The sequence below is a fragment of the Dryobates pubescens genome, chromosome 14 (genome assembly GCF_014839835.1).
Source record: "Dryobates pubescens isolate bDryPub1 chromosome 14, bDryPub1.pri, whole genome shotgun sequence".
In the NCBI taxonomy this organism is placed as follows: Eukaryota; Metazoa; Chordata; class Aves; order Piciformes; family Picidae; genus Dryobates; species Dryobates pubescens.
In genome coordinates, this window is record NC_071625.1 from 4,329,344 (window position 1) to 4,355,684 (window position 26,341).

A 26,341-nucleotide genomic window follows, 5' to 3' on the forward strand; every position below is an offset into this window, starting at 1 on the left:
CCTTCCGCGTCACTGTCCCCCCAGAGTCCCTCCAGGGTCCGTGAGCTGCCCCTCGGAGCCGGGGGTGAGGGCAGGAGTGTCCCTGGGCTGTGTGGCTTTGTCCATCCTTCTTCCTCCCGGTCCTCCTCCTTCTCCTTCCCGAGGGATCCTTCTCTAGCTCCGGATTGCTGTCTTCCTGTCCCGGTCTTTACTCTGTGGAGAAGAAGGGGAAGGAGAAGGTCAAGTTCGAACCCATCCTGGAGGCAGGCCAGGACACCCATCCTCACAGCTGCCACCAGCAGCCCTCCCTGGGATGTCCCCAGGGCTCAGCAGGAGCCAGGGGCTGGCTGCCCCACAGCCCTGCCCCTGCAGGTGCCTTCTGCCCCGGACACCCAGAACTTGACCACGCTGTGCTGTGACACCATGCCGTGTCCATGACACCATGCCGTGTCCCCACCACGGGCACTGCTCCAGCCACCAGCCTCCTGAGCCCTCTGCTCGCTCAGAGGTAGCTCGGGTAGGACAGGGACCTTGCAGCTATGGTTTGGGGCTCCTCATCCCTCTCCTGTGGTCAGGACCTTTCTGTGCTCAGCTGAGGCCCTGCCGACACTGAGCTGTCCCTGTCTGGTCACCATCCATGGCATGCAGGAGACCTTCCTGTGCCGCCAGGGCCAGACAAGTCCCAGCCCCAGCACTGCCACCGCCCCACTGGCACTGCCCAACTAACACAACTGCAGAAGTCCACCAGCACTACCGGCACTGCCCCAGCTGCCACCGGCGCTGCCCCAGCTGCCTGCCCCAGCTGCCACCGGCACTGCCCCAGCTGCCTGCCCCAGCTGCCACCGGTGCTGCCCCAGCTGCCTGCCCCAGCTGCCACCGGCACTGCCCCAGCTGCCACCCGCGCTGCCCCAGCTGCCTGCCCCAGCTGCCACCGGCACTGCTCCAGCTGCCTGCCCCAGCTGCCACCGGCACTGCCCCAGCTGCCTGCCCCAGCTGCCACCAGCACTGCCCCAGCTGCCACCGGCACTGCCCCAGCTGCCACCGGCACTGCCCCAGCTGCCTGCCCCAGCTGCCACCGGCACTGCTCCAGCTGCCTGCCCCAGCTGCCACCGGCACTGCCCCAGCTGCCACCGGCGCTGCCCCAGCTGCCACCGGCACTGCCCCAGCTGCCTGCCCCAGCTGCCACCGGCACTGCCCCAGCTGCCTGCCCCAGCTGCCACCGGCACTGCTCCAGCTGCCTGCCCCAGCTGCCACCGGCACTGCCCCAGCTGCCACCGGCACTGCCCCAGCTGCCTGCCCCAGCTGCCACCGGCACTGCCCCAGCTGCCACCGGCACTGCCCCAGCTGCCTGCCCCAGCTGCCACCGGCGCTGCCCCAGCTGCCTGCCCCAGCTGCCACCGGCACTGCCCCAGCTGCCACCGGCACTGCCCCAGCTGCCTGCCCCAGCTGCCACCGGCACTGCCCCAGCTGCCTGCCCCAGCTGCCACCAGCGCTGCCCCAGCTGCCACCGGCACTGCTCCAGCTGCCTGCCCCAGCTGCCACCGGCGCTGCCCCAGCTGCCACCGGCACTGCCCCAGCTGCCTGCCCCAGCTGCCACCGGCACTGCTCCAGCTGCCTGCCCCAGCTGCCACCGGCACTGCCCCAGCTGCCTGCCCCAGCTGCCACCGGCACTGCCCCAGCTGCCACCGGCGCTGCCCCAGCTGCCACCAGCACTGCCCCAGCTGCCTGCCCCAGCTGCCACCGGCACTGCCCCAGCTGCCTGCCCCAGCTGCCACCGGCGCTGCCCCAGCTGCCACCAGCACTGCCCCAGCTGCCTGCCCCAGCTGCCACCGGCACTGCCCCAGCTGCCTGCCCCAGCTGCCACCGGCGCTGCCCCAGCTGCCTGCCCCAGCTGCCACCGGCACTGCCCCAGCTGCCTGCCCCAGCTGCCACCAGCACTGCCCCAGCTGCCACCGGCACTGCCCCAGCTGCCTGCCCCAGCTGCCACCAGCACTGCCCCAGCTGCCACCGGTGCTGCCCCAGCTGCCACCGGCGCTGCCCCAGCTGCCTGCCCCAGCTGCCACCAGCACTGCCCCAGCTGCCACTGGCATAGAATAGAATAGAATAGACCAGACCAGGTTGGAAGAGACCTTCAAGATCACTGCATCCAACCTATCATCCAACACCACCTAATCAACTAACCCATGGCACCAAGCACCCTATCAAGTCTCCTCCTGAACACCTCCAGTGATGGTGACTCCACCACCTCCTCAGGCAGCCCATTCCAATGGGCAATCACTCACTCTGTGTAGAACTTCCTGCCCCAGCTGCCACCACTACCACCAGCACCATCATCAGTAACACCACCATCACTCCCCTGCGCTGTCACTGCCACCACCACCAGTAACACCACCATAACCAGCAGCACTGATGCTACCACCACCACCACACCACCTCCACCATCTCCAGCACCTCCAGCACTACTGCTACCACCCCCCCCGCCTCGTCTCCCTCCCATCTTTCCCCCACCAAAGGCACTCCTCATTCCCAGTTGCCCCCATTAGAGCCTCTTCTCCTCGGTGCCAGTTGCCCCCACCAGCACCTGGCCTCTCCACCAGTTACCTCCCAGGTTCCCAGACTAGCGCTCAGGTCCAGCCGCGGTGCTGGGACCCTTCCCCCAGCCGCACGTGCAAGCCCCTGCTTTGTTCTGGGGGGGGGATGGAGAGGACTGGGAGCTGTTGAGCTCCAAACTGGGGGGGGGGGGGGAGTGGGGGGATGGGGAGGACTGGGAGCTGTTGAGCTCCAAGCTGGTCACATTAAATTTCCCAGATGTTGGGGCCCCAGGAGCCCCCGGTGCCGTCTGGAGAGGAAATGGGGATTGGGAAAATCCCGCCGCAGCTTTTCCCCCCTCTCACCTTCCCTTCCGCTGTAAATTAACTGGGAGGCTCTGGGAGATACTGGGGGAGGAGGGGCAGTGCTGGTGCTGGGGGAATCTGGGGGGGAGGAGGGGGAGTGGTGGTGGAAACTGGGGAGGGGGGAGATGAAGTTGCTGAGCTCCTAGGCTCTGCTCCTGGCTCCCCACCCTGGCAGCTCCTCACCTGCTCCGGGCTCCATGAGGGGAAAGAATATGGGGGGTGGGCATGGAGCTCCCCATGGAGACCCAACAGAGTCCCCCATGGAGGGACATCCCACAGAACCCTCATGGAGATCTTGTGGAGACTTCCACAGAGACTTCCATAGAGTCCCCCACAAAGTATCTCGTGGACATCCCCCAGAGTCCCCATGGAGGCCCACACAGACACCCCCATGGAGACCCCCCCATGAAAACTCCATAGAGCCATCATGGAGTCCCCAAAAAGCCCTCACTGAGTCCCTCATGGAAACTCACAGAGCCCCCCAGAGTCTCTCTTGGAGACCCCAAATTGTGGTGAGCCTACTTTGGGTCCTCTCTGTGGGCTTGGTGGCATGGTGACCCAGCTTCAGGTCATGGTGACCCTCTTCTGGGTTGTCCCATGGGCTTGGTGGCATCATAATCCTGCTCTGCATCATGATTGCTCTGGTCTGGGTTCTCCTTCTCCACACCCTTCCCCAGCTCCCTTGCCCTTCTCTGCACACCTCCAGCCCCTCAAGGTCCTTCTGGGAGTCAGGGGCCCAAAGCTGAGCCCAGTGCTCCAGGGGTGGCCTCCTCTGTGCCCCCAGTCCATGGGGACCATCCCTGCCCTGCTCCTGCTGCCCAGCCTGGGGCTGCTCCCAGCCAGGCTGCTGGTAGCCCCCAGCCCCAGTGGCCTTCCCCAGCAGGCAGCTCCCAGCCTTTGGCCAGCTGCTGAGGGTCAGACCTCAGTGGGGTTCCCCTAGAGGAGCTCCCTGGTCGGTCCTTCCACGGAGGGGACCATCCCAGGGTTGGATCCCATTTGTGGTAGGGGGGGCTGCTGAGGCTGAGCTGGGGATGGGAACCAGGACTGATGGAAAAGGGGGAATGGGAACCCACAGGAATCATTGCCAAAGTGCTGTTGAGAGTGTATAGGGACTGAGGGGAAAGTGGCAGTGGGAATTGATCAGGATTGATGGGAAAGTGCTGATGGGAATTGGTCAGAAATGATGGAGGAGCAGCAATGGGAATTGATTGGAAGATGGTGGCTGGAACTGATGTGGAAGTGGCTATGGGAATGGACTGGGATTGATGGGAGTGTGGTGATGGGAATGGACTGGGATTGATGGGAGTGTGGTGATGGGAATGGATTGGGATTGAGGGGAGCATGGTGATGGGAATGGATTGGGATTGATGGGAGTGTGGTGATGGGAATGGACTGGGATTGATGGGAGTGTGGTGATGGGAATGGACTGGGATTGATGGGAGTGTGGTGATGGGAATGGATTGGGATTGATGGGAGCGTGGTGATGGGAATGGATTGGGATTGATGGGAGTGTGGTGATGGGAATGGACTGGGATTGACGGGAGCGGATTGGGATTGATGGGAGTGTGGTGATGGGAATGGATTGGGATTGATGGGAGTGTGGTGATGGGAATGGACTGGGATTGATGGGAGTGTGGTGATGGGAATGGACTGGGATTGATGGGAGTGTGGTGATGGGAATGGACTGGGATTGATGGGAGCGTGGTGATGGGAATGGACTGGGATTGATGGGAGTGTGGTGATGGGAAATGGATTGGGATTGATGGGAGCGTGGTGATGGGAATGGATTGGGATTGATGGGAGTGTGGTGATGGGAATGGATTGGGATTGATGGGAGCGTGGTGATGGGAATGGATTGGGATTGATGGGAGTGTGGTGATGGGAATGGATTGGGATTGATGGGAGCGTGGCCATGCCAGCACAAGGAGCTCCTAGGGGAGGTTCCCAACAGGCTGGGAACTGGAACCAGGGGAATTTCCCAGTCCACCTCCATAGGACCTTCCCCACCTGCAACTTCTGGGTTTGAATTGGGATACTACCAGCTGGACCAGCTTGCTGGACGCCATGGTTGGTGTCCCTCACCCATAGGGAAGGGCCTGGGGATGCCTTTGATCTCCATGCCCAGGCAGAACCAGCCCCAGGCTGAGTCTCCTCCCAGTGACCCCAAGGTTTAGCAGCTGGAAGCTCAGCAGCAGATGCCAAGAATCCTGGTGGTCTCTAGAGCTTGGCACAGGATGTGGTGAGGTGGATGAGGAGGGTTTAGGAGCTTTCTGCTCTACAGTGCTCAAGCTCTCAAGAGTTTGCTCATGGCTGGTCCCACCTCATGTGTCATGATGCTACCTTCTCCTCCCTTGGGTTCCTCAGTGGGGTTCATTTGGCCCAAAGGTGGCTTCAGCTGCCACCTCTACACCTCTGCCTCACCCTCAACCTCTTCTTCACCTCTGAGACCTTCCCCATGAAACAGCTCTGAAAGACCAACTACCCGTGGAGGCACAGCCATCTCAAGTAGGGCTTGGTGCTTCTCACAGCCACCTTCTCCCGGTGCTCCCCACCGTGGCTGCACATCCCTGCCAACTTCTGCCCCATCCACGTGTCAGGAGAACCCTGGGAAGAGCTGCAGGCCCCAAACACCCCAAGTCCTCTTTCCCAGCACCTCCAGGGAAGATCTGCTGGGGCAAGCAGGACCATACTGGGGTCCCATGCCACACAGCTGGTGGCACTGGTCCCTGGAGCTTCCCAAAGCTGCTGCCGAGCTGGGCTCGTGTCCTGCTCCACCTGCCCGCCCCAGCAGCCCATGGAAGGTGCTGGGCAGTGCCAGGTGGACATGGAGACAACCTGAGCATGCTGGGAGGAAAAGGCTGCCCTAAAGACTTGGAGTTGAGAGCCAGGAGTGGGGGCAGACTGGGAAACCAAGGCAACCATCCTGGTTCCCTGGCACTCGTGGGACAGAGCTGCTGGCCCCTGATGCTTAAGGAGCACCTAGGTGGTGGTGGCCTGTTTCCCCCATCCCTGTCCTGGGATGCTAGGTTCATGGTTCTCACCCAAGCAGGTGGAACAGCCTGGGAGCCATCCCAGCTGGCAGCATGGTGGAACCAGGAGCCCCATCTGCAGCCATCCCTGCTGCCCAGTCCCTCTGTCCCAGGGGCAGACGTGGCCTCTTCCCAAACTTTTCCTGGTGCTTTTCCAGCTCCTGAGGTCCTCACCCCAGGAGGCTTTTCCCTTTCTCCCAACCCTTCTCCTTTCCACCAGCTCCTTCCTGCCACATTTCCAGTTGGCTCCTGGGGGCTTTGGGCCACAGATTTGGACCTGCTGAAGGGAAGCACCATGTTTGCCATGCTGGCTCTCAGGTTCTCCAGCTCCTGTCCCACCAGAGCTGCTGCTTCTCTCCCAACCAGCCCAACTCACACCGTCCCCCTGCCAGCTCCCTAACCTCATCCCTACCTCTCCATGGCTTGAAACACCTGGAGATACCACCACCCAAAATCCACCTCAAGCTCCTGGGGTCTTTGGGCAGCAGATTTGGCCCTGCTGAACTGAAGCACCATATTCTCCTTGCTGGTTTTCTGGTTCTCTGGATCCTGTCTCATCCAGGCTGTTTCTACTTTCCCAACCATCTCAGCTCACACCATCCCCTTGGCAGCTCCTTAACCTCATCCCTAGATCTCCATGGTTTGGAACACCACCAAAACCCATTGCTCATCCCTACACATCCATAGCTTGGAACACCTGGAGATCCCACCACCACAATCCATTCCTCATGCCTGTGTCTCCTTGGCTTGGAACACCTGGAGATCCCACCACCACAATCCATTCCTCATGCTTGTGTCTCCTTGGCTTGGAACACCTGGAGATCCCACCACCACAATCCATTCCTCATGCCTGTGTCTCCTTGGCTTGGAACACCTGGAGATCCCACCACCACCACCACCACCACAATCCGCTCTCTATCCTTACACAACAATAGCTTGGAACACCTGGAGACACCCCCCTCCCCCAAGACCCCTTCCCCACTCACCAGCTTCCTCTGGTTGCTGAGGCAGAAGGTGCAGATCTGTTTGGGTTGGGCGTTCTCGGCGTCGCGCCCGGCGGGGCTGCCGCCGGCGCCGCCGTGGTGGTAGAAGGTGGGGGTGGTGTGGCAGGGCTGCCCGTCCCCGCAGGCTTCCCCCACCAGCAGCACGTTGCCCAGGTGGGAGATGTAGCTGGAGGCCAGCCTCAAGGTCTCTATCTTGGAGAGCTTCCTGTCGGCGGGCTCGGTGGGGATGAGGGTGCGCAGCGCGGTGAAGGCGGTGTTGACGCTGTTGGTGCGGTCGCGCTCCCGCGCGTTGGCCGTGTGCCGCTGCCGGGGCTCCCTGCCCAGCCTGCTGCCCCCCTTCTTGGCGCCCCCGCGCTTCCCGCCCTTCAGCTCCTCGCCGTAGCCTTCGCTCTCCAGGCGGTGGTGGTGGTGGTGGTGGTGGTGGTGGCGGTGGTGGCGGTAGGGCTTCTCCTCCGAGCCCGAGCTCTCGCTGCCGTTCTCCTCGTCCTCCGACAGCATGCTGATCTCGGGGTACAGGTAGCGGCTGGGCGCCGAGCGCAGCATGGTGAAGGACATGCCGGCCGCCCGGGGGGCCCTGCCGACGGCCTGCTGCCTGCCGCCCTCCCGGCTCTGCCGAGCTGCCGCTGCCCTGCCGAGCTGCTCCGCTGACCCCCGAGCTCTGGCCGACTTCCTCCGGCTCTCGCTGGTGTCGTCTGCCGAGCTCCTGCTCCTGCTGACCTTCTCCTTGCTCCTGCTGACCTCCTCTGCCAACCACCTCCTCCTCTGCCGACCTTCTTGCTCCTGCTGACCCCCTCCTCCTCTTCCAACCTTGCTCTTGCCGATCTCCTCTGCTGACCTCCTTGCTCTTGCCGACCTTCTCCTGCTCTGCCGACCTCCTCCTTGCTCTTGCCAACCTCCTCTTCCTCCTCCTCCTTCTCCTCTCCTACCAACCTTCTCACTCTTGCCAACCTCCTCCTCCTTCTCCTCCTCCTCCTTTTCTACCAACCTCCTTTGCTCTTGCTGACCTCCTCTTCCGACCTCCACCTGCTCCTGCTGACCTCCTCTTCCTCTGCTGACCTCCTCCTCAGCTCCAGGTGCTCATGCTGCTTCCCTAGTTGGGATCCAGGAAGCCCTGACTGGGAGTTCTGTGGTGATGGATCCCTGTGGTCTGGGGGCCCCCTGTCTCACCTCAGGCTCCAACTGAGAGGTGTCCCAGTGGTGGGTCCCTGTGGTGCCGGTGTCGAGCTCCAGCTGGGAGGTGTTGCAGCAGTGGGTCCTTGTGGTCAGGAGAGTGCCAGCTAGCACTGGGGTCTGACTGGGAGATGTCCCACTGATGGATCCCTGTGGCTTGGGGAGCTGCAGCTGGGAGGTGTTGCAGTGGTGGCTCCCTGCGGTCCACAGAGTCCCAACTGGTATTGAGCTCCAACTGGGAGACGTCCCAGGGTGGGTGCCTGTGATCCGGGCAGCCGCAGCTCACCTCCGGCTCCAGCGGGGAGGTGCTGGAGTTTGGGTTCCCTGTGATCCGGGCAGCCGCAGCTCACCTCCGGCTCCAGCGGGGAGGTGCTGGAGTTTGGGTTCCCTGTGATCCGGGCAGCCGCAGCTCACCTCCGGCTCCAGCGGGGAGGTGCTGGAGTTTGGGTTCCCTGTGATCCGGGCAGCCGCAGCTCACCTCCGGCTCCAGCGGGGAGGTGCTGGAGTTTGGGTTCCCTGTGATCCGGGCAGCCGCAGCTCACCTCCGGCTCCAGCGGGGAGGTGCTGGAGTTTGGGTTCCCTGTGATCCGGGCAGCCGCAGCTCACCTCCGGCTCCAGCGGGGAGGTGCTGGAGTTTGGGTTCCCTGTGATCCGGGCAGCCGCAGCTCACCTCCGGCTCCAGCGGGGAGGTGCTGCGGCGCTGGCTCCCGGGTCCGAAGGCTCAGGGGGTGCCGGTGGTGGTGGGCAGGGCTGGTGGGTTCCTCTCCCCCCACATCCCAAGGCTGGGAAGGAGCCGGGCAGGAGCCAGCGGGAATTTTTATAGGAGCAGGCTTGGGGCTGAGGAGCAGCAGCAGCTCCAGCTCCTCCTCCAGCTCCTGCTCCTCAGGCTCTGCCCACCTGAGCTCCCCCCCGGTTAACCCTTCAGGGCTCTGCCCAGACTGGGGGGTCCTGGGGGGCTCCTGGTCCCCATAACCGGTCCCCATAACCGGCTCCAGCTCCTCCTCCAGCTGCTGCTCCTCAGGCTCTGCCCACCTGAGCTTCCCCCCCCCAGTTAACCCTTCAGGGTCTGCCCAGACTGGGGGCTCCTGGGGGGAGCTTCTGCTCCCTGTAACCAATAACCTGTCCCAGTAACTGTTCTCTATAACCTGTCCCTGTCACTGGGCCCCATCACTGGGCCCTCTAACTGGTCCCAGTAACCTGTTCCCATGACTGGTCCCAGTAACCAGCTCCAGCTCCTCCTCCAGCTCCTGCTCCTCAGGCTCTGCCCACCTGAGCTTCCCCCCCAGTTAACCCTTCAGAGTCTGCCCGGGCTGGGGGGTCCTGGTGGCATCCTGGGGGGCTCCTGGGGTAGGGTGGCAGAGGCTGTGGTGGGTCCAATCCCAGTGGGCATAGAGAGGTGGGACCCCCCCAGACCTTCTGAGACCCCCCAGGCCCTCTGAGGCCCCCTGAGACCTCCTTGAAACCTTCCAGACCCCCTCCCCCCCTTCTCAGTCCCTTCTGCTGCTGCTAATGGGGCAGAGAAGAAGGAATTAACCCTTCAGGAGCTGCCCACCAGTACACTTCTGTGTGCTGCACTCCTGCTACCCTTATTTGCCTTAATTAGTTGGCTTTAATTGGCTTTGACTGGCTTTGATTTCCCCTCCCACACGTGTGGGAGATGCTCCTGGCCCCAGAGCCTGTCCCTGTAACTGGCCCCAGTAACCTGTCCCTATAACCAGTGCCCTAACTGGTCCCAGTAACCTGTCCCCTGAGGTGTGGGGCTGGGCCCCTGCACCCAGCATGGCCCCAAGATACCATCCCAAAGGTCTGGGGCTTGGACCCCACGTTTAGGATAGCTGCAGGGAACCCATGGACCTCTCAGCTCCTGCCCCCCCCCCCCTCCTGTCCCACTGTTCTGGGGGACAAATCCCCCCCAGCAGCAGCTCCAGCCCTGGGGACAGCTGCTGAGGACCCCCTGCTCCACCAGCACACCCCCTTCATGGCCTTGCAGACCACCTGCTCTTGGTAGGGCACTGAGAGGCAGTGGTTGACCTGCACTTGAGGTGAAGTCTCAGGTGTCCTCTCAGCTGCAGGGGGGTCTGTGTCCCCTCCAGCACCGGGATTGTCACCTGGGGTCGGTGTGGTGCTCCCACAGCTCAGCAGCAGCTTCTGGTGGCCAAGGCACTGTCGACTCCTCGCTGTGGGTGTGCTCTGGAAGCCCCAGCTCCTGCAGGCAGCTGCTTTTGGTTAGCTCCTGGACTGAGGAGCTATCCTCAGCTTCTATCCAGGACCTTCTCCAGAGGCAGGCCCTGGGCTCCTGCCTTCCTGGTGAGGAGCACGTCCCTGTCCTGCGGGCCAGGAGCAGCCAGGATCCCATCCCAAAGGTGTGGGGCTGGGATGCTGCAGCTGGGGTGGCTCCAGGATCCCATCCCAAAGGTGTGGGGCTGGGACCTTGCACCCAGGGTGGATCCAAAATCTTATCTTGAAGGTGTTGGTCTTGGATGCAGATCCTGAGGCTCAAACACTTCCCAGTCCACGGAGGGGACTCGTGTCAGACCCCCTGGGGCCAGCTCCTTAATTCATAGTCTGGCTGGGGAGACTGAGGCACCCTCGGGTGGTGTGGAGATGGCACCAAGCTGGAGGAAGTGTGGAACTGCTGGAGGGCTTGGAGGGGCTGCTGGAGGATTTGGAGCTCCTGCTGGAGGATTTGAAGGCTCTCCAGAAGGATTTGAGGTTCTCCAGAGGAATCTGGCTGGATCAATGGGACCAGGCTCACCAAGGCCAAGTGCTGAAGAAGGGGAAGGGTCTGGAGAACTTGTGAGGAGCAGCTGAGGGAGCTGGGGGTGTGGAGCCTGCAGCAAAGGAGGCTGAGGGGAGACCTTGTGGCTCTCTGCAAGCCCCTGAGAGGAGGCTGCAGCCAGCTGGGGCTGAGAGCTCTTGAGCCAAGCATTGGGCTGAGAGGAAGCAGCCTCAAGGTGCCCCAGGGGAGGTTGAAGTTGGCCATGAGGAAGAATTTCTGCCCCTTGAGGTTTGTGCAGGCCTGGCCCAGGCTGCCCAGGGCAGTGTTGGGGTCCCCATCCCTGGGGGGGTTTCCCAGCTGTGGTGCCGAGGGCCGTGGTGTGGTGCTGCCCTGGCAGTGCTGGACTCCAGGGGCTGGGAGCTCTCTGCCTCCCCAGCCCACTGCCTGGCTCCCGGTGTAACTGGGCTTACTGGGTGTGCCGAGCCCTGCCCAGCTGAGCCTGGGCTGTGCTAGCCGCTCCTGGCACACGCTCGGGAGGGGTCCGTGCCGCGGCCGCAGGCTCCGCAGCGCCTCCCGGCCCCTGCCCGCTGCCAGCCGGGGCCGGCCCGGCCCTGCCCCACTTTGTCCTCCACGTGGAGCGGATATTTTCAGGAGAAGGCTCCTTCCTCCAGCTTCTGCAGCTGCCAGGAATGTGTGGCCAGGAATGTCCAGCTCCATCCAACAACAACTTCCAGCCATGACGGCAGCTCCCGGCTCCGCTCCGGGCCTCCCGCCCCCCCGGCCCCAAGCGCCGCTCAGGAGAGCGCTTAGCAGCCCTGGGGGCAACTGGGGAGACTGGGATGGGGCCCTGCTGGGCTGCTGCTGCTGCTGCTGGGGCTGCTGGGGCTGCTGCTGCTGCTGGGGCTGCTGCTGCTGCTGCTGGGGCTGCTGCTGCTGGGGCTGCTGCTGCTGGGGCTGCTGCTGCTGCTGCTGCTGGGGCTGCTGCTGCTGCTGGGGCTGCTGGGGCTGCTGCTGCTGGGGCTGCTGCTGCTGGGGCTGCTGCTGCTGCTGGGGCTGCTGCTGCTGGGGCTGCTGGGGCTGCTGCTGCTGGGGCTGCTGCTGCTGGGGCTGCTGCTGCAGCCTTCACGGGATCCAGCCAGCAGGAATCTGCCCCATGCTCTGGGGGCAGAGATGGAGAGGTGGATCCCAGTGCTGGGCAAGGAAGTGGATCCCAGTGCTGGGAACTGGACTGGGAAAGGAACTGGACCCCAGTGCTGGGAACGGGGCTGGGAGGGCCCAAGGATCCCAGTGCTGGGAACAGGACTCTTCCAATCCAACTCTTCCATGCTTCCTTGCAGATGGAGGCAGGGCAGCAGCTCCTGCCTGGCCACCACCACTCAGGTGTCACCACTGCTGGTGGGCATCTCCCCAGCATCTCCTTGGGCCATGCTGGGACATCCCAGGGGCAGGAAGCAGCAGAGCTCCGGGAGACCTCTTGGCCAAGGTCTTTCCTGCTACCAGCCACAGGATGAGGCTTCCAGAGCTGACATCCCCATGGCCATCTGCCTGTCTGCATGACCCTCAGCTGGGCAGCTGCAGGAGGGCTCTCCCAGAAGGTCCTAGAAGCCCCTGAGCTCTTGGTCTGGAGCCTCAGAGCTCCAGGGACCTTTTCCATGGGAGGCTTTGTGTCCTTCACAAGTGTTTATGGAGACCAGATGGTGCCAGGGGACAAGGTGATCCCTGACTGCAGGGTGTGGGGGCACAGGTCACCCTCACACCTCCAGCTCAAGTGGGGATGAGGTCAGTGAGGTCTACAATGCGGTGGCAGCCAGGAGAGCCTGGAGGAGCCTTGCTCCTGGCCAGCCTCATGAAAGCTCCAGGCTTGGGGCAGAGGGGCTGGAAAGGGCCCAGTGGGAAAGGCCATGGGGGGGGTTGGTGACAGCAGCTGGAGAGGAGCCAGCATGTGCCCAGCTGGCCAAGGCCCCCCAGTGCTCTGTGATGGCAGGGACAAGGGCTTGGAGAAGCTCCTCTCTCAGGCCAGGCTGGGAGAGTTGGGGTTGTTCAGCCTGAAAAAGAGGAGGCTCCAGGAGACCTTTTGGTGGCCCTCCAGGACCTCAAGGAGGCTCCAGGAGAGCTGGGGAGGGACCTCCATCAGGAGGTGTTGTGGTGGGCCCAGGGCTGCTGGGTCTGAACTGGAAGAGGGAGATGGATCCTGGAACTGAGGCAGAAATCCTGCCCTGGGAGGGCGTGGAGAGCCTGGCCCAGGCTGCCCAGGGAGGTGGGAGATGGCCCAGCCCTGGAACCACCCCAGGTCAGCTTGGTTGGGGCTGTGAGCAACCTGCTGTGGCTGGAGATGTCCCTGCTGAGGGCAGGGCTTGGACTGGAGGAGCTTTGCAGGTCCCTCCAACCCAACCTGGTAGATGATTCTCTGACTCGTGGCCACGTGCAGACGCCATCGGCCTTGGAGCCAAGGAGCAGGGGGAAGCCGAGGAGCAGGAGGAAGCCGAGGAGCAGGAGGAAGCCGAGGAGCAGGAGGAAGCCGAGGAGCAGGAGGAGCCATGCTGGTGTTGCCTTCTGCTGGCCCAGGCAGCCAGGGCTGGCCGGGTGCTGGTGCCTGGGGGCGGGGAGGGCCCTGGCAGCCGCTGGCTGGAAAATGTGAGGCAGGTTCCTGTCTGCTGGCCGCAGGCTGGGCCGGGCTTGGCCCCGCGGCTCCTGGGCGCCCGCAGCCTGCGGCCTGCCCGCTCCACAGCGCCCTGGGGAGGGGCTGGCGACACGAGCGGCCCGCCAGCTGCCACCTGCGTGACCGAGCGTGGGGACAGGGGGCTGCATCTCCACCAGGGGAGGTTGTGCTGGTGACCTCCTCACCCCCTGGCAGCTTCGGGGCTTGGCCACTGGCCTCCGGCTCTCCCCCATCCTGGTGAAGCCATCTCCAGCCCCACGCTGGCGGCAGGGCAGGGCAGGGGGTGTCGGCAGCCCACAGATGGGGGTTGGTGAGCTCCTGCTTGGAGGGGTTGGGGTAGTTTGGTGGCCAGAAAGTTGAGGTTCTGCCCCTCTGCTGTGCTCCAGTGAGACCCCACCTGCAGTGCTGGGGTTCGCTCTGGAGTCCTCAGCACAGGAGGGACATGGACCTGGTGGTGTGGGGCCAGAGGAGGCGCAAAGATGATCCAAGGGCTGGAAGCCCTCTGCTGTGAGGCCAAGCTGGGAGTTGTTTGGGTTGTTCTACCTGGAGAAGAGGAGGCTCCAGACCTTCTGGTGGCCTTGCAGGATTTAAAGGGGGCTCCAGGAGAGCTGGGGAGGGACCTTCATCAGAAGGGGGTGAGGTAGGACCAGGGGTGCTGGGTTTGAACTGGAAGAGGGAGATGGAGCCTGGAGCTGAGGCAGAAATCCTGCACTGGGAGGGTGTGGAGAGCCTGGCCCAGGCTGCCCAGAGAGGTGGGAGATGGCCCAGCCCTGGGACCATCCCAGGTCAGCTTGACTGGGGCTGTGAGCAACCTGCTGTGGCTGGAGATGTCCCTGCTGAGGGCAGGGCTTGGACTGGAGGAGCTTTGAAGGTCCTTTCAACCTTCAAGCTGCCCCTGAGCCTCACTCCAAGCTGTACCACGAGCTCTTCATGCCTGTAGATGGACAAGGTGGAAGCAGCAGGGTCCAACCTGTAGCTGGTCAGGGGGTAGACATCCTACATCTGCCTGAGGTCATGGAATGCCAGAATCCCAGCTTGGAAGGGACCTCAAGGATCATCTGGTCCAACCTTTCTTGGCCATAGCCTGGTCTAGATACATTAGCCCAGCCCAGGTCCAACCCACCCCTCAGCTGTCTCCTCTCCTGTCCCCTGCAGGACATTCGCAACACGGTGGGGAACATCCCCATGGAGTGGTACCAGGACTTCCCTCACATTGGCTACGACCTGGATGGGAAGAAGATCTACAAACCCATCAGGAGCAAGGACGAGCTGGACATGTTCCTGGAGAAGATGGAGAACCCCGACTACTGGTGAGCGTCTGGGGGAGGGCGCCTCGGGCCGTGGGGTGGTGTGAAGGGGGCTGTGTGGAGCGTGGCCAGGGCTTGGATCTCCCCGGCCCGCGGCCTGCAGAGAGCTTGGAGAGCTCCAGGCGCGGCCCTCGGGCTGCGGAGTGAGGGCGGCCGCGGGCCGGGCTCCCCGCAGGAGAACCGTGCAGGACAAGATGACCGGCGCCGACCTCAGGCTGACGGACGAGCAGGTGGAGCTGGTCCAGCGCCTCCAGAGGGGGCACTTCGGAGACCTCCACTTCGACCCCTACGAGGTGGGGCCGGGGCGGGGCTGCGGGGGCGCCGCGGGGCAGGGCTGCAGGGGTGCCGTGGGGCAGGGCTGCAGGGGTGCCGCGGGGCAGGGCTGTGGGGGCGCCGCAGGGCAGGGCTGCAGGGGTGCCGTGGGGCAGGGCTGCGGGGGCGCCGTGGGGCAGGGCTGTGGGGGCGCCGCAGGGCAGGGCTGCAGGGGTGCCGTGGGGCAGGGCTGCAGGGGTGCCGCGGGGCAGGGCTGTGGGGGCGCCGCAGGGCAGGGCTGCAGGGGTGCCGTGGGGCAGGGCTGCAGGGGTGCCGCGGGGCAGGGCTGTGGGGGCGCCGCAGGGCAGGGCTGCAGGGGTGCCGTGGGGCAGGGCTGCGGGGGCGCCGTGGGGCAGGGCTGCAGGGGTGCCGCGGGGCAGGGCTGCAGGGGTGCCGTGGGGCAGGGCTGCGGGGGTGCTGCGGGGCAGGGCTGCAGGGGTGCCGTGGGGCAGGGCTGTGGGGGCACTGCGGGGCAGGGCTGTGGGGGCACTGCGGGGCAGGGCTGCAGGGGTGCCGTGGGGCAGGGCTGTGGGGGCACTGCGGAGCAGGGCTCTGGGGGCACTGCGGGGCAGGGCTGCAGGGGTGCCGTGGGGCAGGGCTGTGGGGGCACTGCGGGGCAGGGCTGTGGGGGCACTGCGGGGCAGGGCTGCAGGGGTGCCGTGGGGCAGGGCTGTGGGGGCACTGCGGAGCAGGGCTGTGGGGGCACTGCGGGGCAGGGCTGCAGGGGTGCCGTGGGGCAGGGCTGTGGGGGCACCACGGGGCAGGGCTGTGGGGGTGCTGCGGGGGTGCGGTGGGGCAGGGCTGTGGGGGGCGCTGCGGGGCAGGGCTGTGGGGGTGCTGCGGGGGTGCCGTGGGGCAGGGCTGTGGGGGCACCACGGGGCAGGGCTGTGGGGGCACTGCGGGGCAGGGCTGCAGGGGTGCCGTGGGGCAGGGCTGTGGGGGCACCACGGGGCAGGGCTGTGGGGGTGCTGCGGGGGTGCCGTGGGGCAGGGCTGTGGGGGTGCTGCGGGGGTGCCATGGGGCAGGGCTGTGGGGGCGCCACGGGCCAGTCGTGGGCAGTGCGGGTGCCACAGCAGCGCCTTGGTGTCTCCCCAGCCTGCCGTGGACTTCTTCAGCCACGAGGTGATGATCCACCCGGTGACCAACCGCCCCGCCGACAAGAGGAGCTTCATCCCCTCCCTCGTCGAGAAGGAGAAGGTGAGAGAGGCCTGCGGGCACCTGGCAGGGGCTGGCAGCACCTCCTGGCCACGTGAGGCCTGTGCCAGGCTCTGTCCTGCTGCAGCAGCTCCTGGCCACGTGCAGGCCTGTGCCAGGCTCTGTCCTGCAGCTGCAGCAGCTCCTGGCCACGTGAGGCCTGTGCCAGGCTCTGTCCTGCTGCAGCAGCACCTCCTGGCCACGTGCAGGCCTGTGCCAGGCTCTGTCCTGCTGCAGCAGCTCCTGGCCACGTGCAGGCCTGTGCCAGGCTCTGTCCTGCAGCTGCAGCAGCTCCTGGCCACGTGCAGGCCTGTGCCAGGTTCCCCAGTGCAGCCCCAGCAGACCCCAAGGCAGCAGAGCTGTGCTCAGCAGCTTCCATGTGCATCCTCGCTCCCACATCTCCTTCTCCCCAAGCCTCCTGTGCCTCTGGGGCCTGACCTCTCCTTGCCCCACAGGTCTCCAAGCTGGTCCATGCCATCAAGATGGGCTGGATCAAGCCCCGCAAGCCCAAGGACGACTCACCAACCTACTATGACCTGTGGGCCCATGAGGATCCCAACTCCATCCTGGGCCGCCACAAGATGCATGTCCCAGCACCCAAGATGAAGCTGCCAGGCCATGAGGAGTCCTACAACCCCCCCCCAGAGTACCTGCTCAGCGAGGAGGAGGTGACCTGCAGAGGAGACCTCTGCCAACACAGGGAGCTTGGTGGTGCTGGCTCCATGGGGAACTCTGCTCAGCTGGGGGGGGAACTCTAGGACCCACACTGAGATGAGATGGGACCTTGTAGTGTGCCCAGGTGGCCAAGAAGGCCACCAGCAGCTGGCCTGGAGCAGCCCCAGGCTGGGCAGCAGGAGCAGGGCAGGGATGGTGCCCCTGGGCTGGGGAGGCCACCCCTGGAGTGCTGGGCTCAGCTTTGGGCCCCTGACTCCCAGAAGGACCTTGAGGGGCTGGAAGTGTCCAGAGAAGGGCAAGGGAGCTGGGGAAGGGTCTGGGGAACTTGTGAGGAGCAGCTGAGGAAGCTGGGGGTGTGGAGCCTGCAGCAAAGGAGGCTGAGGGGAGACCTTGTGGCTCTCTGCAAGCCCCTGAGAGGAGGCTGCAGGCAGGGGGGGCTGAGAGCTCTTGTGCCAAGCACTGTGCCAAGAGGAAGCAGCCTCAGGTTGCCCCAGGGGAGGTTGAGGTTGGTCATGAGAAAGAACTTCTGCCCCTTGAGGCTTGAGCAGGCCTGGCCCAGGCTGGAGCAGTTTCCAGGCCATGGAGCTGTGGTGCTGAGGGTCATGGTTTGGGGGTGCCCTGGCAGTGCTGGGTCACTGGGTGGACTCCAGGAGCCCCCTCCCACCCCATCCCATGGCTCCAGGGAAGAGGAGATCAAAGCTGCTCCAGCCCCTCAAGCGCGGGGGTGATGTTTGGTGTCTCACTGTCATCAACCACCGCAGACTGGTTGTGGCTGGGCTGCCCCAGCAGGTGCTGGAGGCCCCAGCAGCCCTGGTGACCCCGTTGTGTGGTGTGCCCCCCGCAGAGGCTGGCCTGGGAGCAGCAGGAGGCGGCGGAGCGGAAGCTGAACTTCCTGCCGCAGCGCTTCGGCAGCCTGCGGCAGGTCCCGGCCTACCCTCGCTTCATCCACGAGCGCTTCGAGCGCTGCCTCGACCTCTACCTCTGCCCCCGGCAGAGGAAGATGCGGGTGAGCCGGGCCCCTCCCCCCCCCACCCCCCAGCTGGCCTGGGCGCCTCTGGGACCCCTGCCTCTTGTTCCTCATCAACCTGCCCCGCCGGTCCCGGCTCCTGCACAGCTTCTGAGCTTGGACGAGGCCACCACAGCTTCCAGGAGCTCTGCCCTGTGGGTCTCCCCCAGCTGGGAGCTCCAAGCCTGGACTTGTTGGCCCCTTCCAGGAGCTCTGCCCTGTGGGTCTCCCCCAGCTGGGAGCTCCAAGCCTGGACTTGTTGGCCCCTTCCAGGAGCTCTGCCCTGTGGGTCTCCCCCAGCTGGGAGCTCCAAGCCTGGACTTGTTGGCCCCTTCCAGGAGCTCTGCCCTGTGGGTCTCCCCCAGCTGGGAGCTCCAAGCCTGGACTTGTTGGCCCCTTCCAGGAGCTCTGCCCTGTGGGTCTCCCCCAGCTGGGAGCTCCAAGCCTGGACTTGTTGGCCCCTTCCAGGAGCTCTGCCCTGTGGGTCTCCCCCAGCTGGGAGCTCCAAGCCTGGACTTGTTGGCCCCTTCCAGGAGCTCTGCCCTGTGGGTCTCCCCCAGCTGGGAGCTCCAAGCCTGGACTTGTTGGCCCCTTCCAGGAGCTCTGCCCTGTGGGTCTCCCCCAGCTGGGAGCTCCAAGCCTGGACTTGTTGGCTCCTTCCAGGAGCTCTGCCCTGTGGGTCTCCCCCAGCTGGGAGCTCCAAGCCTGGACTTGTTGGTCACATTCTGACTTGGGGCTGTGGGATACTGGTGCCAGGGTGGTGGAATCTGGTTGTATCTCAACACCTCCTTCTTGAAAGTCAACGTGGACCTTGAGTCCAGTTTGCTGCAGAGCTTCTGAGCTTGGATGAGGCCTCAACACCTCCTTCTCACAGGTCAATGTGGACCCTGAAGACCTGATCCCCAAGCTGCCAAAGCCACGAGACCTCCAGCCATTCCCCACCACCCAGGCACTGGTGAGTGGAATGTGTGGAGATGGTGGGGCTGGTGGGCATGTTGGTGGCACTGGGATGTGTCCTAGATCCTCCAGGTGAGACCAGCTCTGGGCCTGCTTGGAGAAGCTCTGCCCTGGAGGACCTGCAGGTCTGGTCACCCTGCTGCAGAGAGACTCCAAGAAGGACCCTGAAGGGCTGGAGGTGTCCAGAGGAGGGCAAAGGAGCTGGGGAGGGGTCTGGAGAACTTGTGAGGAGCAGCTGAGGGACCTAGGGGTGCTGAGCCTGCAGCAAAGGAGGCTGAGGGGAGACCTTGTGGCTCTCTGCAAGTCCCTGAGGAGACTGCAGCCAGCTGGGGCTGAGAGCTCTTGTGCCAAGAGGAAGCAGCCTCAGGTTGCCCCAGGGGAGGTTGAGGTTGGCCATGAGGAGCAATTCCTGCCCCCTGAGGCTTGAGCAGGCCTGGCCCAGGCTGCCCAGGGCAGTGCTGGAGTCCTCATCCCTGGAGGGGTTTCCAGGCCATGGAGCTGTGGTGCTGAGGGCCGTGGGTTGGGGGTGCCCTGGCAGTGTGAGGGCCGTGGGTTGGGGGTGCCCTGGCAGTGTGAGGGCCGTGGGTTGGGGGTGCCCTGGCAGTGCTGGCTCACTGGGTGGACTCCAGGAGCTCAGAGGTCTCGCCTGGCCCAGCCCATCCGTGACTCCACACAGGAGCTGGTGGCTCTCAGGCCTCTCCATTCCTCCACCCAATGAGCCCAGGTCTCCTCTCTCTCCTTGCCCAACCTGGTGGCTCAGGGAGGTCCTCAGGAAGGATTTTCTGGGCTTCCTGGTGGCCTCACCACCTTTTGTCCCCCTCCCCAGATCTACCGAGGCCACACCAGCCTGGTCCGGTGCCTCAGCGTCTCTCCCAGTGGCCAGTGGCTGGTGTCAGGTGAGGAGCCAGTGCCCAGGGCCCTTCCCAGGCTGGGACAGCCCAGAGGATGCACTGGGAGCTGCTGGGATTGGGGGGCTGCTGGGGGTTGGGGATTCCTGGAATCCAGGGAACTGCTGGGATTGGGGATCTGTTAGGATCCAGGGATCTGCCAGGAGGCTGGGCAGAGCCTGGCTCTCAGGAGCATCTGGGAATTCCAGGGATGCAGAGTTGCTGTTTTTAGCCCTTCCCAGCTGCCAGCTCCCAGCTTGCTTGACTGTGGAATTCCTGGCTGCTGGAATTCCTGGCTGCAGGCTGGGAACGTGGCTGAGCTCAGGGCCTAAAAATAACAGACTGGGAAAAGGAAGGGGGGAGGGGAGAGGAAAACAGCACCCCAGGGCCCCAGCCACGGCTACCTGCTGCCCCTGGCCCAGCTCTAGCACAGCCCAGTCCAGCTCAGCTCAGCCCAGCCTAGCACAGCCCAGTCCAGCTCAGCTCAGCCCAGCCTAGCACAGCCCAGTCCAGCTCAGCTCAGCCCAGCCCAGTCCAGCCCAGCCCAGTCCAGCTCAGCTCAGCTCAGCCCAGCTCTAGCACAGCCCAGTCCAGCTCAGCTCAGCCCAGTCCAGCCCAGCCCAGCCCAGCCCAGTCCAGCTCAGCTCAGCCCAGCCTAGCACAGCCCAGTCCAGCTCAGCTCAGCCCAGCTCTAGCACAGCCCAGTCCAACTCAGCTCAGCCCAGTCCAGCCCAGCCCAGTCCAGCCCAGCCCAGCCCAGCCCAGTCCAGCTCAGCTCAGCCCAGCTCTAGCACAGCCCTGTCCAGCTCAGCTCAGCCCAGTCCAGCTCAGCCCAGCTCTAGCACAGCCCTGTCCAGCTCAGCTCAGCCCAGTCCAGCTCAGCCCAGTCCAGCTCAGCTCAGCCCAGCTCTAGCACAGCCCAGTCCAGCTCAGCTCAGCCCAGTCCAGCTCAGCTCAGCCCAGTCCAGCTCAGCTCAGCACAGCACAGCTCAGCCCAGCCCAGTCCATCCCTGAAGGGGTTTCCAAGCTGTGGAGATGTGGTGCTGAGGGCCATGGTTTGGTGGTGCCTTGGGCTGATGGTTGGACTCCATGAGCTTGGAGGCCTCTTCCAAGCCTCCTCATGCCCCGAGAAGCAGAGCTGGGCCATGCCATCCCCGGGGCAGTGCCCCCTGGCAGGGGCTGTCCCTGGGCCTGTCCCACCCCCCGCTGTCCCACAGGCTCCGATGACGGCACGGTGAGGTTCTGGGAGGTGTGCACAGCTCGCTGCATGAAGACCCTGCCCGTGGGGGGCGTGGTGAAGAGCGTGGCCTGGAACCCCAACCCCACCATCTGCCTGGTGGCCATTGGCGTGTGAGTGTCCCACTCCCACCTCCCGCCTCCTTCAGCTGCAGCAGCTGCTGGAGGTCCTCTCCCAGAGCCTCTCCAGGCTCCAAGGAGCACCTCAGCTTGTGGGCACCTCAGCAGTGAGGGTGACCACAGAGCAAAGCCACCTCTGCTGCCATCACCCAGCCTCCTGCTTCCTGTGATGGCCCTCGTTCCTGTGACACCACGGTGGCTCTCCCTCTCCTCGTGGTGGCCCTCACTCTTCTCACGGTGGTGCTCCTTTTCCATCCGCCGGCCCTCGCTCTTCTGGTGACCCTCACTCCTGTCACGTTGCTCCTCATTCTCCTTGTGATGTCCTTCATTCCTGGGGGCTCTCGCTCTCCTCACGTGTCCCTCACAACATCCCCCACGGCTCTCCCCAGCGCCCCGGCCCTGCGCTGGGGCCGTCCCATGGGGTGTCTCCTGCCGGGCGGCGGCCCTGAGCCATCCTCTTGTCTGGGTGCAGGGAGCAGTCGGTGCTGCTGGTGAACCCCTGCCTGGGGGACAAGCTGCTCCATGGAGCCACCGACCAGCTGCTGGAGTCCTACGTGGCGCCGGAGGAGGAGCGCGTCCAGCCGGTGCGGTGGGCCACAGCCAGCGCCGAGCAGCGCGGCAGAGGGATCCGCCTGCTGATCCAGCACAGCAAGGTGCGCGGGCAGCGCGCCCGGCGGCCGCCTTGGGTGGCGGGGGGCTGCGGGCTGACTCCAGGGGGTGGGGTTGAGTCCCTGAGGTGGGTGACTTGAAGGGATGATGGATGATCCAGGGATTGATGGTTGGCTGCTTAGGCCGGTGGCTGATTCCCTGGAGTGGTCAGTGACTCCCTGGGGTGGTGACGGGCTGCATGGGGTGGTGATGGGCTGCATGGGGTGGTGACGGGCTGCATGAGGTGGTGACGGGCTGCATGGGGTGGTGACGGGCTGCATGGGGTGGTGACAGGCTGCATGGGGTGGTGACAGGCTGCATGGGGTGGTGACGGGCTGCATGGGGTGGTGACGGGCTGCATGGGGTGGTGATGGGCTGCATGGGGTGGTGACGGGCTGCATGAGGTGGTGACGGGCTGCATGGGGTGGTGACGGGCTGCATGGGGTGGTGACGGGCTGCATGGGGTGGTGATGGGCTGCATAGGGTGGTGACGGGCTGCATGGGGTGGTGACGGGCTGCATGGGGTGGCAGTGACTCCCTGGGGTGGTGACAGGCTGCATGGGGTGGTGACGGGCTGCATGGGGTGGTGACGGGCTGCATGGGGTGGCAGTGACTCCCTGGGGTGGTGACAGGCTGCATGGGGTGGTGACGGGCTGCATGGGGTGGCAGTGGCTCCATGGGGTGGTGACAGGCTGCATGGGGTGGTGACGGGCTGCATGGGGTGGCAGTGGCTCCATGGGGTGGTGACAGGCTGCATGGGGTGGTGACAGGCTGCATGGGGTGGCAGTGGCTCCATGGGGTGGTGACGGGCTGCATGGGGTGGTGACGGGCTGCATGGGGTGGTGACGGGCTGCATGGGGTGGCAGTGGCTCCATGGGGTGGTGACAGGCTGCATGGGGTGGCAGTGGCTCCATGGGGTGGTGACAGGCTGCATGGGGTGGTGACGGGCTGCATGGGGTGGTGACAGGCTGCATGGGGTGGTGACGGGCTGCATGGGGTGGTGACGGGCTGCATGGGGTGGCAGTGGCTCCATGGGGTGGTGATGGGCTCCATGGGGTAGTGATGGGCTGCATAGGGTGGCAGTGACTCCCTGGGGTGGTGACAGGCTGCATGGGGTGGTGACAGGCTGCATGGGGTGGCAGTGGCTCCATGGGGTGGTGACGGGCTGCATGGGGTGGTGACAGGCTGCATGGGGTGGTGACGGGCTGCATGGGGTGGTGACGGGCTGCATGGGGTGGTGACGGGCTGCATGGGGTGGCGATGGGCTGCATGGGGGGGCAGTGGCTCCGTGGGGTGACAGCGGCTCTGTGGGGGTGGTGATGGGCTGCATAGGGTGGCAGTGGCTCCGTGGGGTGGCGATGGGCTGCATGGGGTGGCAGTGGCTCCGTGGGGTGGCAGTGGCTCCGTGGGGTGGCGATGGGCTGCATGGGGTGGCAGTGGCTCCATGGGGTGGCAGTGGCTCCGTGGGGTGGCAGTGGCTCCATGGGGTGGCAGTGGCTCCGTGGGGTGGCAGTGGCTCCGTGGGGTGGCGATGGGCTGCATGGGGTGGCAGTGGCTCCATGGGGTGGCAGTGGCTCCGTGGGGTGGCGATGGGCTGCATGGGGTGGCAGTGGCTCTGTGGGGTGGCAGTGGCTCCGTGGGGTGGCGATGGGCTGCATGGGGTGGCAGTGGCTCCGTGGGGTGGCAGTGGCTCCGTGGGGTGGCGATGGGCTGCATGGGGTGGCAGTGGCTCCATGGGGTGGCAGTGGCTCCGTGGGGTGGCAGTTGACCCCTGGGCCGGTGGCGGTGCTGCCTGTGACCCTGGGCTGTGCCCTGGTGGCGGCAGGCGGTGAAGCAGGTGACGTGGCACGGCAAGGGGGACTACCTGGCCAGCGTGGTGTCGGACAACAGCAGCATGCAGGTGCTGATCCACCAGAGCAGCAAGCGCTGGAGCCAGAGCCCCTTCCGCAGGAGCAAGGGGCTGGTGCAGGCCGTCCTCTTCCACCCCACCAGGCCCTACTTCTTCGTGGCCACCCAGCGCTACGTCCGCGTCTACAACCTCCTCAAGCAGGAGCTCACCAAGAAGCTGATGACCAACTGCAAGTGGGTGTCCAGCATGGCCATCCACCCTGGAGGTGAGTGGAGGGCTTGTGGGAGCCTCAAGGAGAACCTCGGTGTCTTCCTAAGCTGAGGTGGAGCACCCCGGGCAGCTCTGGAGGGGCAGGAGCGATGGCGAAGGATGGAGCCCAGAGGGCTGTGATCCGTGGGGCAGGGTCTAGTTGGAGGCTTGGAGCTCAGGGGTCAGTCCTGGGCTCAGTCCTGGCCAACATCTTCATCAGTGAGCTGGATGAAGGGAGGTTATGGGCCCTCAACCATGCCCTCTGGACTGGATGGTCTCCAGAGGTCCCTTCCAGCCCCTACCTTGCCAGGCTTCTGTTGCCTCTGGTGATCCCAGTAACTCCCAGTTCCTTCTCCCAGGTGACAACATCATCTGTGGCAGCTATGACAGCAAGCTGGCCTGGTTCGACCTGGACCTCTCCACCAGACCCTACCAGCTGCTGCGGTGAGGCCTGGGGCTGGGACTGCCCTTGGAAGAACCCCATGAACCTTCTCCAGCCCCACCAAGGCCCCCAGGGCCTCTTTCCAGGCCTGTTCCCTCTCCTGGGAGCTGGAACTGGGATGGAGCCTTGTGGGACCGTTCCAAGAGCAGCCACCTCTGCCCAGAGCATTGGTGTCTCCTGGCTGCCACTTGTGGGGTGGGCAGTGGTGACCTCCCGGGGCTCAGCTGGGCCAAAGCCTCTGTGGTGGTTGGTGCTGGGCTGGTTTGAGCTGCCCACAGCATGTCCCAGTTTGTCCCAGTTAGAGAGGACATGGTGGGTCACAGTGGAGACTGGGGTCTTGGTCAGACCCAAGCCAAGGGCTGGGATAGGGACAGAACATCCAGAAGGTGTCCACTGTGCAGAGGAGCCAGAGAGTGCCCAGGAGGCCAAGAAGGCCACCAGCAGCTGGCCTGGAGCAGCCCCAGGCTGGGCAGCAGGAGCAGGGCAGGGGTGGTGCCCCTGGACTGGGGACACTGGGGAGGCCACCCCTGGAGTGCTGGGCTCAGCTTTGGGCCCCTGACTCCAAGAAGGACCTTGAGGGGCTGGAGGTGTCCAGAGAAGGGCAAGGGAGCTGGGGAAGGGTCTGGGGAACTTGTGAGGAGCAGCTGAGGGAGCTGGGGGTGTGGAGCCTGCAGCAAAGGAGGCTGGGGGAGACCTTGTGGCTCTCTGCAAGCCCCTGAGAGGAGGCTGCAGCCAGGGGGGGCTGAGAGCTCTTGTGCCAAGCATTGGGCCAAGAGGAAGCAGCCTCAGGTTGCCCCAGGGGAGGTTGAGGTTGGCCATGAGGAAGAATTTCTGCCCCTTGAGGCTTGAGCAGGCCTGGCCCAGGCTGCCCAGGGCAGTGCTGGAGTCCCCATCCCTGGAGGGGTTTCCCAGCTGTGGTGCTGAGGGCCATGGCTTAGCAGCAGCCTTAGCAGGGTGGGCTCCTGGCTGGGTCCTGGTTGGGCTGGATGCCCCTGAAGCCCTTTCCCAGCCCAAGCCACCCCGCGCCCCCCTGGTCTCCGCAGGCACCACAAGAGGGCGCTGCGCAGCGTCGCCTTCCACCGCCGGTATCCTCTCTTCGCCTCGGGCTCCGACGACGGCTCGGTCATCGTCTGCCACGGCATGGTCTACAAGTAGGTGTCCTCAGGAGCCGGCCGGGCTCGGGGCACAGCTGCAGAGCCTTGCAGCTGCTGCTGGGGACGCAGCTGCTGTGGGGCGGCCCCGGGGGAGGCGGGAGGGAGGGAGGGAGCCAGCCCCACGCTGACCTTGCTCCTCCTCCACAGCGACCTCCTGCAGAACCCCCTGCTGGTGCCTGTCAAGGTGCTGAAGGGCCACGTCCTCACCATGGACCTGGGCGTCCTCGACGTCCTCTTCCACCCCACCCAGCCCTGGGTCTTCTCCTCTGGTGCCGACGGCACCGTCCGGCTCTACACCTAGCCGCTGCCTGGCGCCACCCCCAGCCTCCCCCCAGCCCCCCATGGGCCTGAGGCCTCCAAACCCTGCTGAGAACTTTGCTCCTGCAAGCAGACTTTGGGGCCTTGCTCATTAAATGCCTTTGGGTACAGCCCTGGCTCCTTGGTGTGCTCCGTGCCTGGCTGGGATGTGTGGAGCTCCTGGCAGGGCTGCAGCCCCCTGGGGCTTCCCTGGGACCTCCTTGGCTCCAGCCTCAACAAGCCCAGGTCCTTCAGCTGCTCCTCACAAGTTCTCCAGACCCTTCTCCTGGGTGAGGCATCTCCATCCCTCCCCAGGAGCAGCCCAGGTGGAGAGAAGGGTGGTGTGACACAGGCAGGGTGGTGGGATGGAGGGGTGGCAGAGGAGAGTTGACCTCAGCCCTCCTCAGGGTCTCTTCTTGCCCGTGTGCCACCTCCAGCCCTGGGCCAGGACAACCACAGGATCCAGCCAGGAAAGGGCCCAGCTGGCACCAAGGATCCCTCCTGCCCCACCAGTGGCCTCTCCACCCTCCCCAGGACCTGTCCTGCATCTGGTT

At 64.8% G+C, this 26,341-nt stretch overlaps 2 protein-coding genes across 2 annotated transcripts in view; one reads left to right on the forward strand and one right to left on the reverse strand.

Moving 5' to 3' along the window:
• BOP1 (BOP1 ribosomal biogenesis factor) overlaps positions 1–25,797 on the forward strand; it is a 50,836-nt gene extending 25,039 nt beyond the window's left edge. The window contains exons 4-16 of the mRNA XM_054167499.1: positions 14,610–14,764; positions 14,937–15,054; positions 16,169–16,270; positions 16,723–16,935; positions 17,787–17,948; positions 18,823–18,903; positions 19,732–19,801; positions 21,010–21,142; positions 21,621–21,801; positions 23,622–23,910; positions 24,254–24,338; positions 25,380–25,487; positions 25,638–25,797. Of these exons, the coding sequence (XP_054023474.1) occupies positions 14,610–14,764; positions 14,937–15,054; positions 16,169–16,270; positions 16,723–16,935; positions 17,787–17,948; positions 18,823–18,903; positions 19,732–19,801; positions 21,010–21,142; positions 21,621–21,801; positions 23,622–23,910; positions 24,254–24,338; positions 25,380–25,487; positions 25,638–25,791 (1,851 nt within the window). The 3' untranslated portion in view covers positions 25,792–25,797. The remainder of the gene's footprint in view (positions 1–14,609; positions 14,765–14,936; positions 15,055–16,168; positions 16,271–16,722; positions 16,936–17,786; positions 17,949–18,822; positions 18,904–19,731; positions 19,802–21,009; positions 21,143–21,620; positions 21,802–23,621; positions 23,911–24,253; positions 24,339–25,379; positions 25,488–25,637) is intronic.
• SCX (scleraxis bHLH transcription factor) lies at positions 124–7,503 on the reverse strand. Its single transcript, XM_054167496.1, has 2 exons — positions 6,889–7,503; positions 124–192 (listed from the first exon to the last, which is right to left on the reverse strand). The coding sequence occupies exons 1-2, from the start codon at positions 7,459–7,461 to the stop codon at positions 154–156; spliced, it is 612 nt and encodes a 203-aa protein (XP_054023471.1). The 5' UTR covers positions 7,462–7,503; the 3' UTR covers positions 124–153.
• Positions 25,798–26,341: the final 544 nt, after the last annotated feature.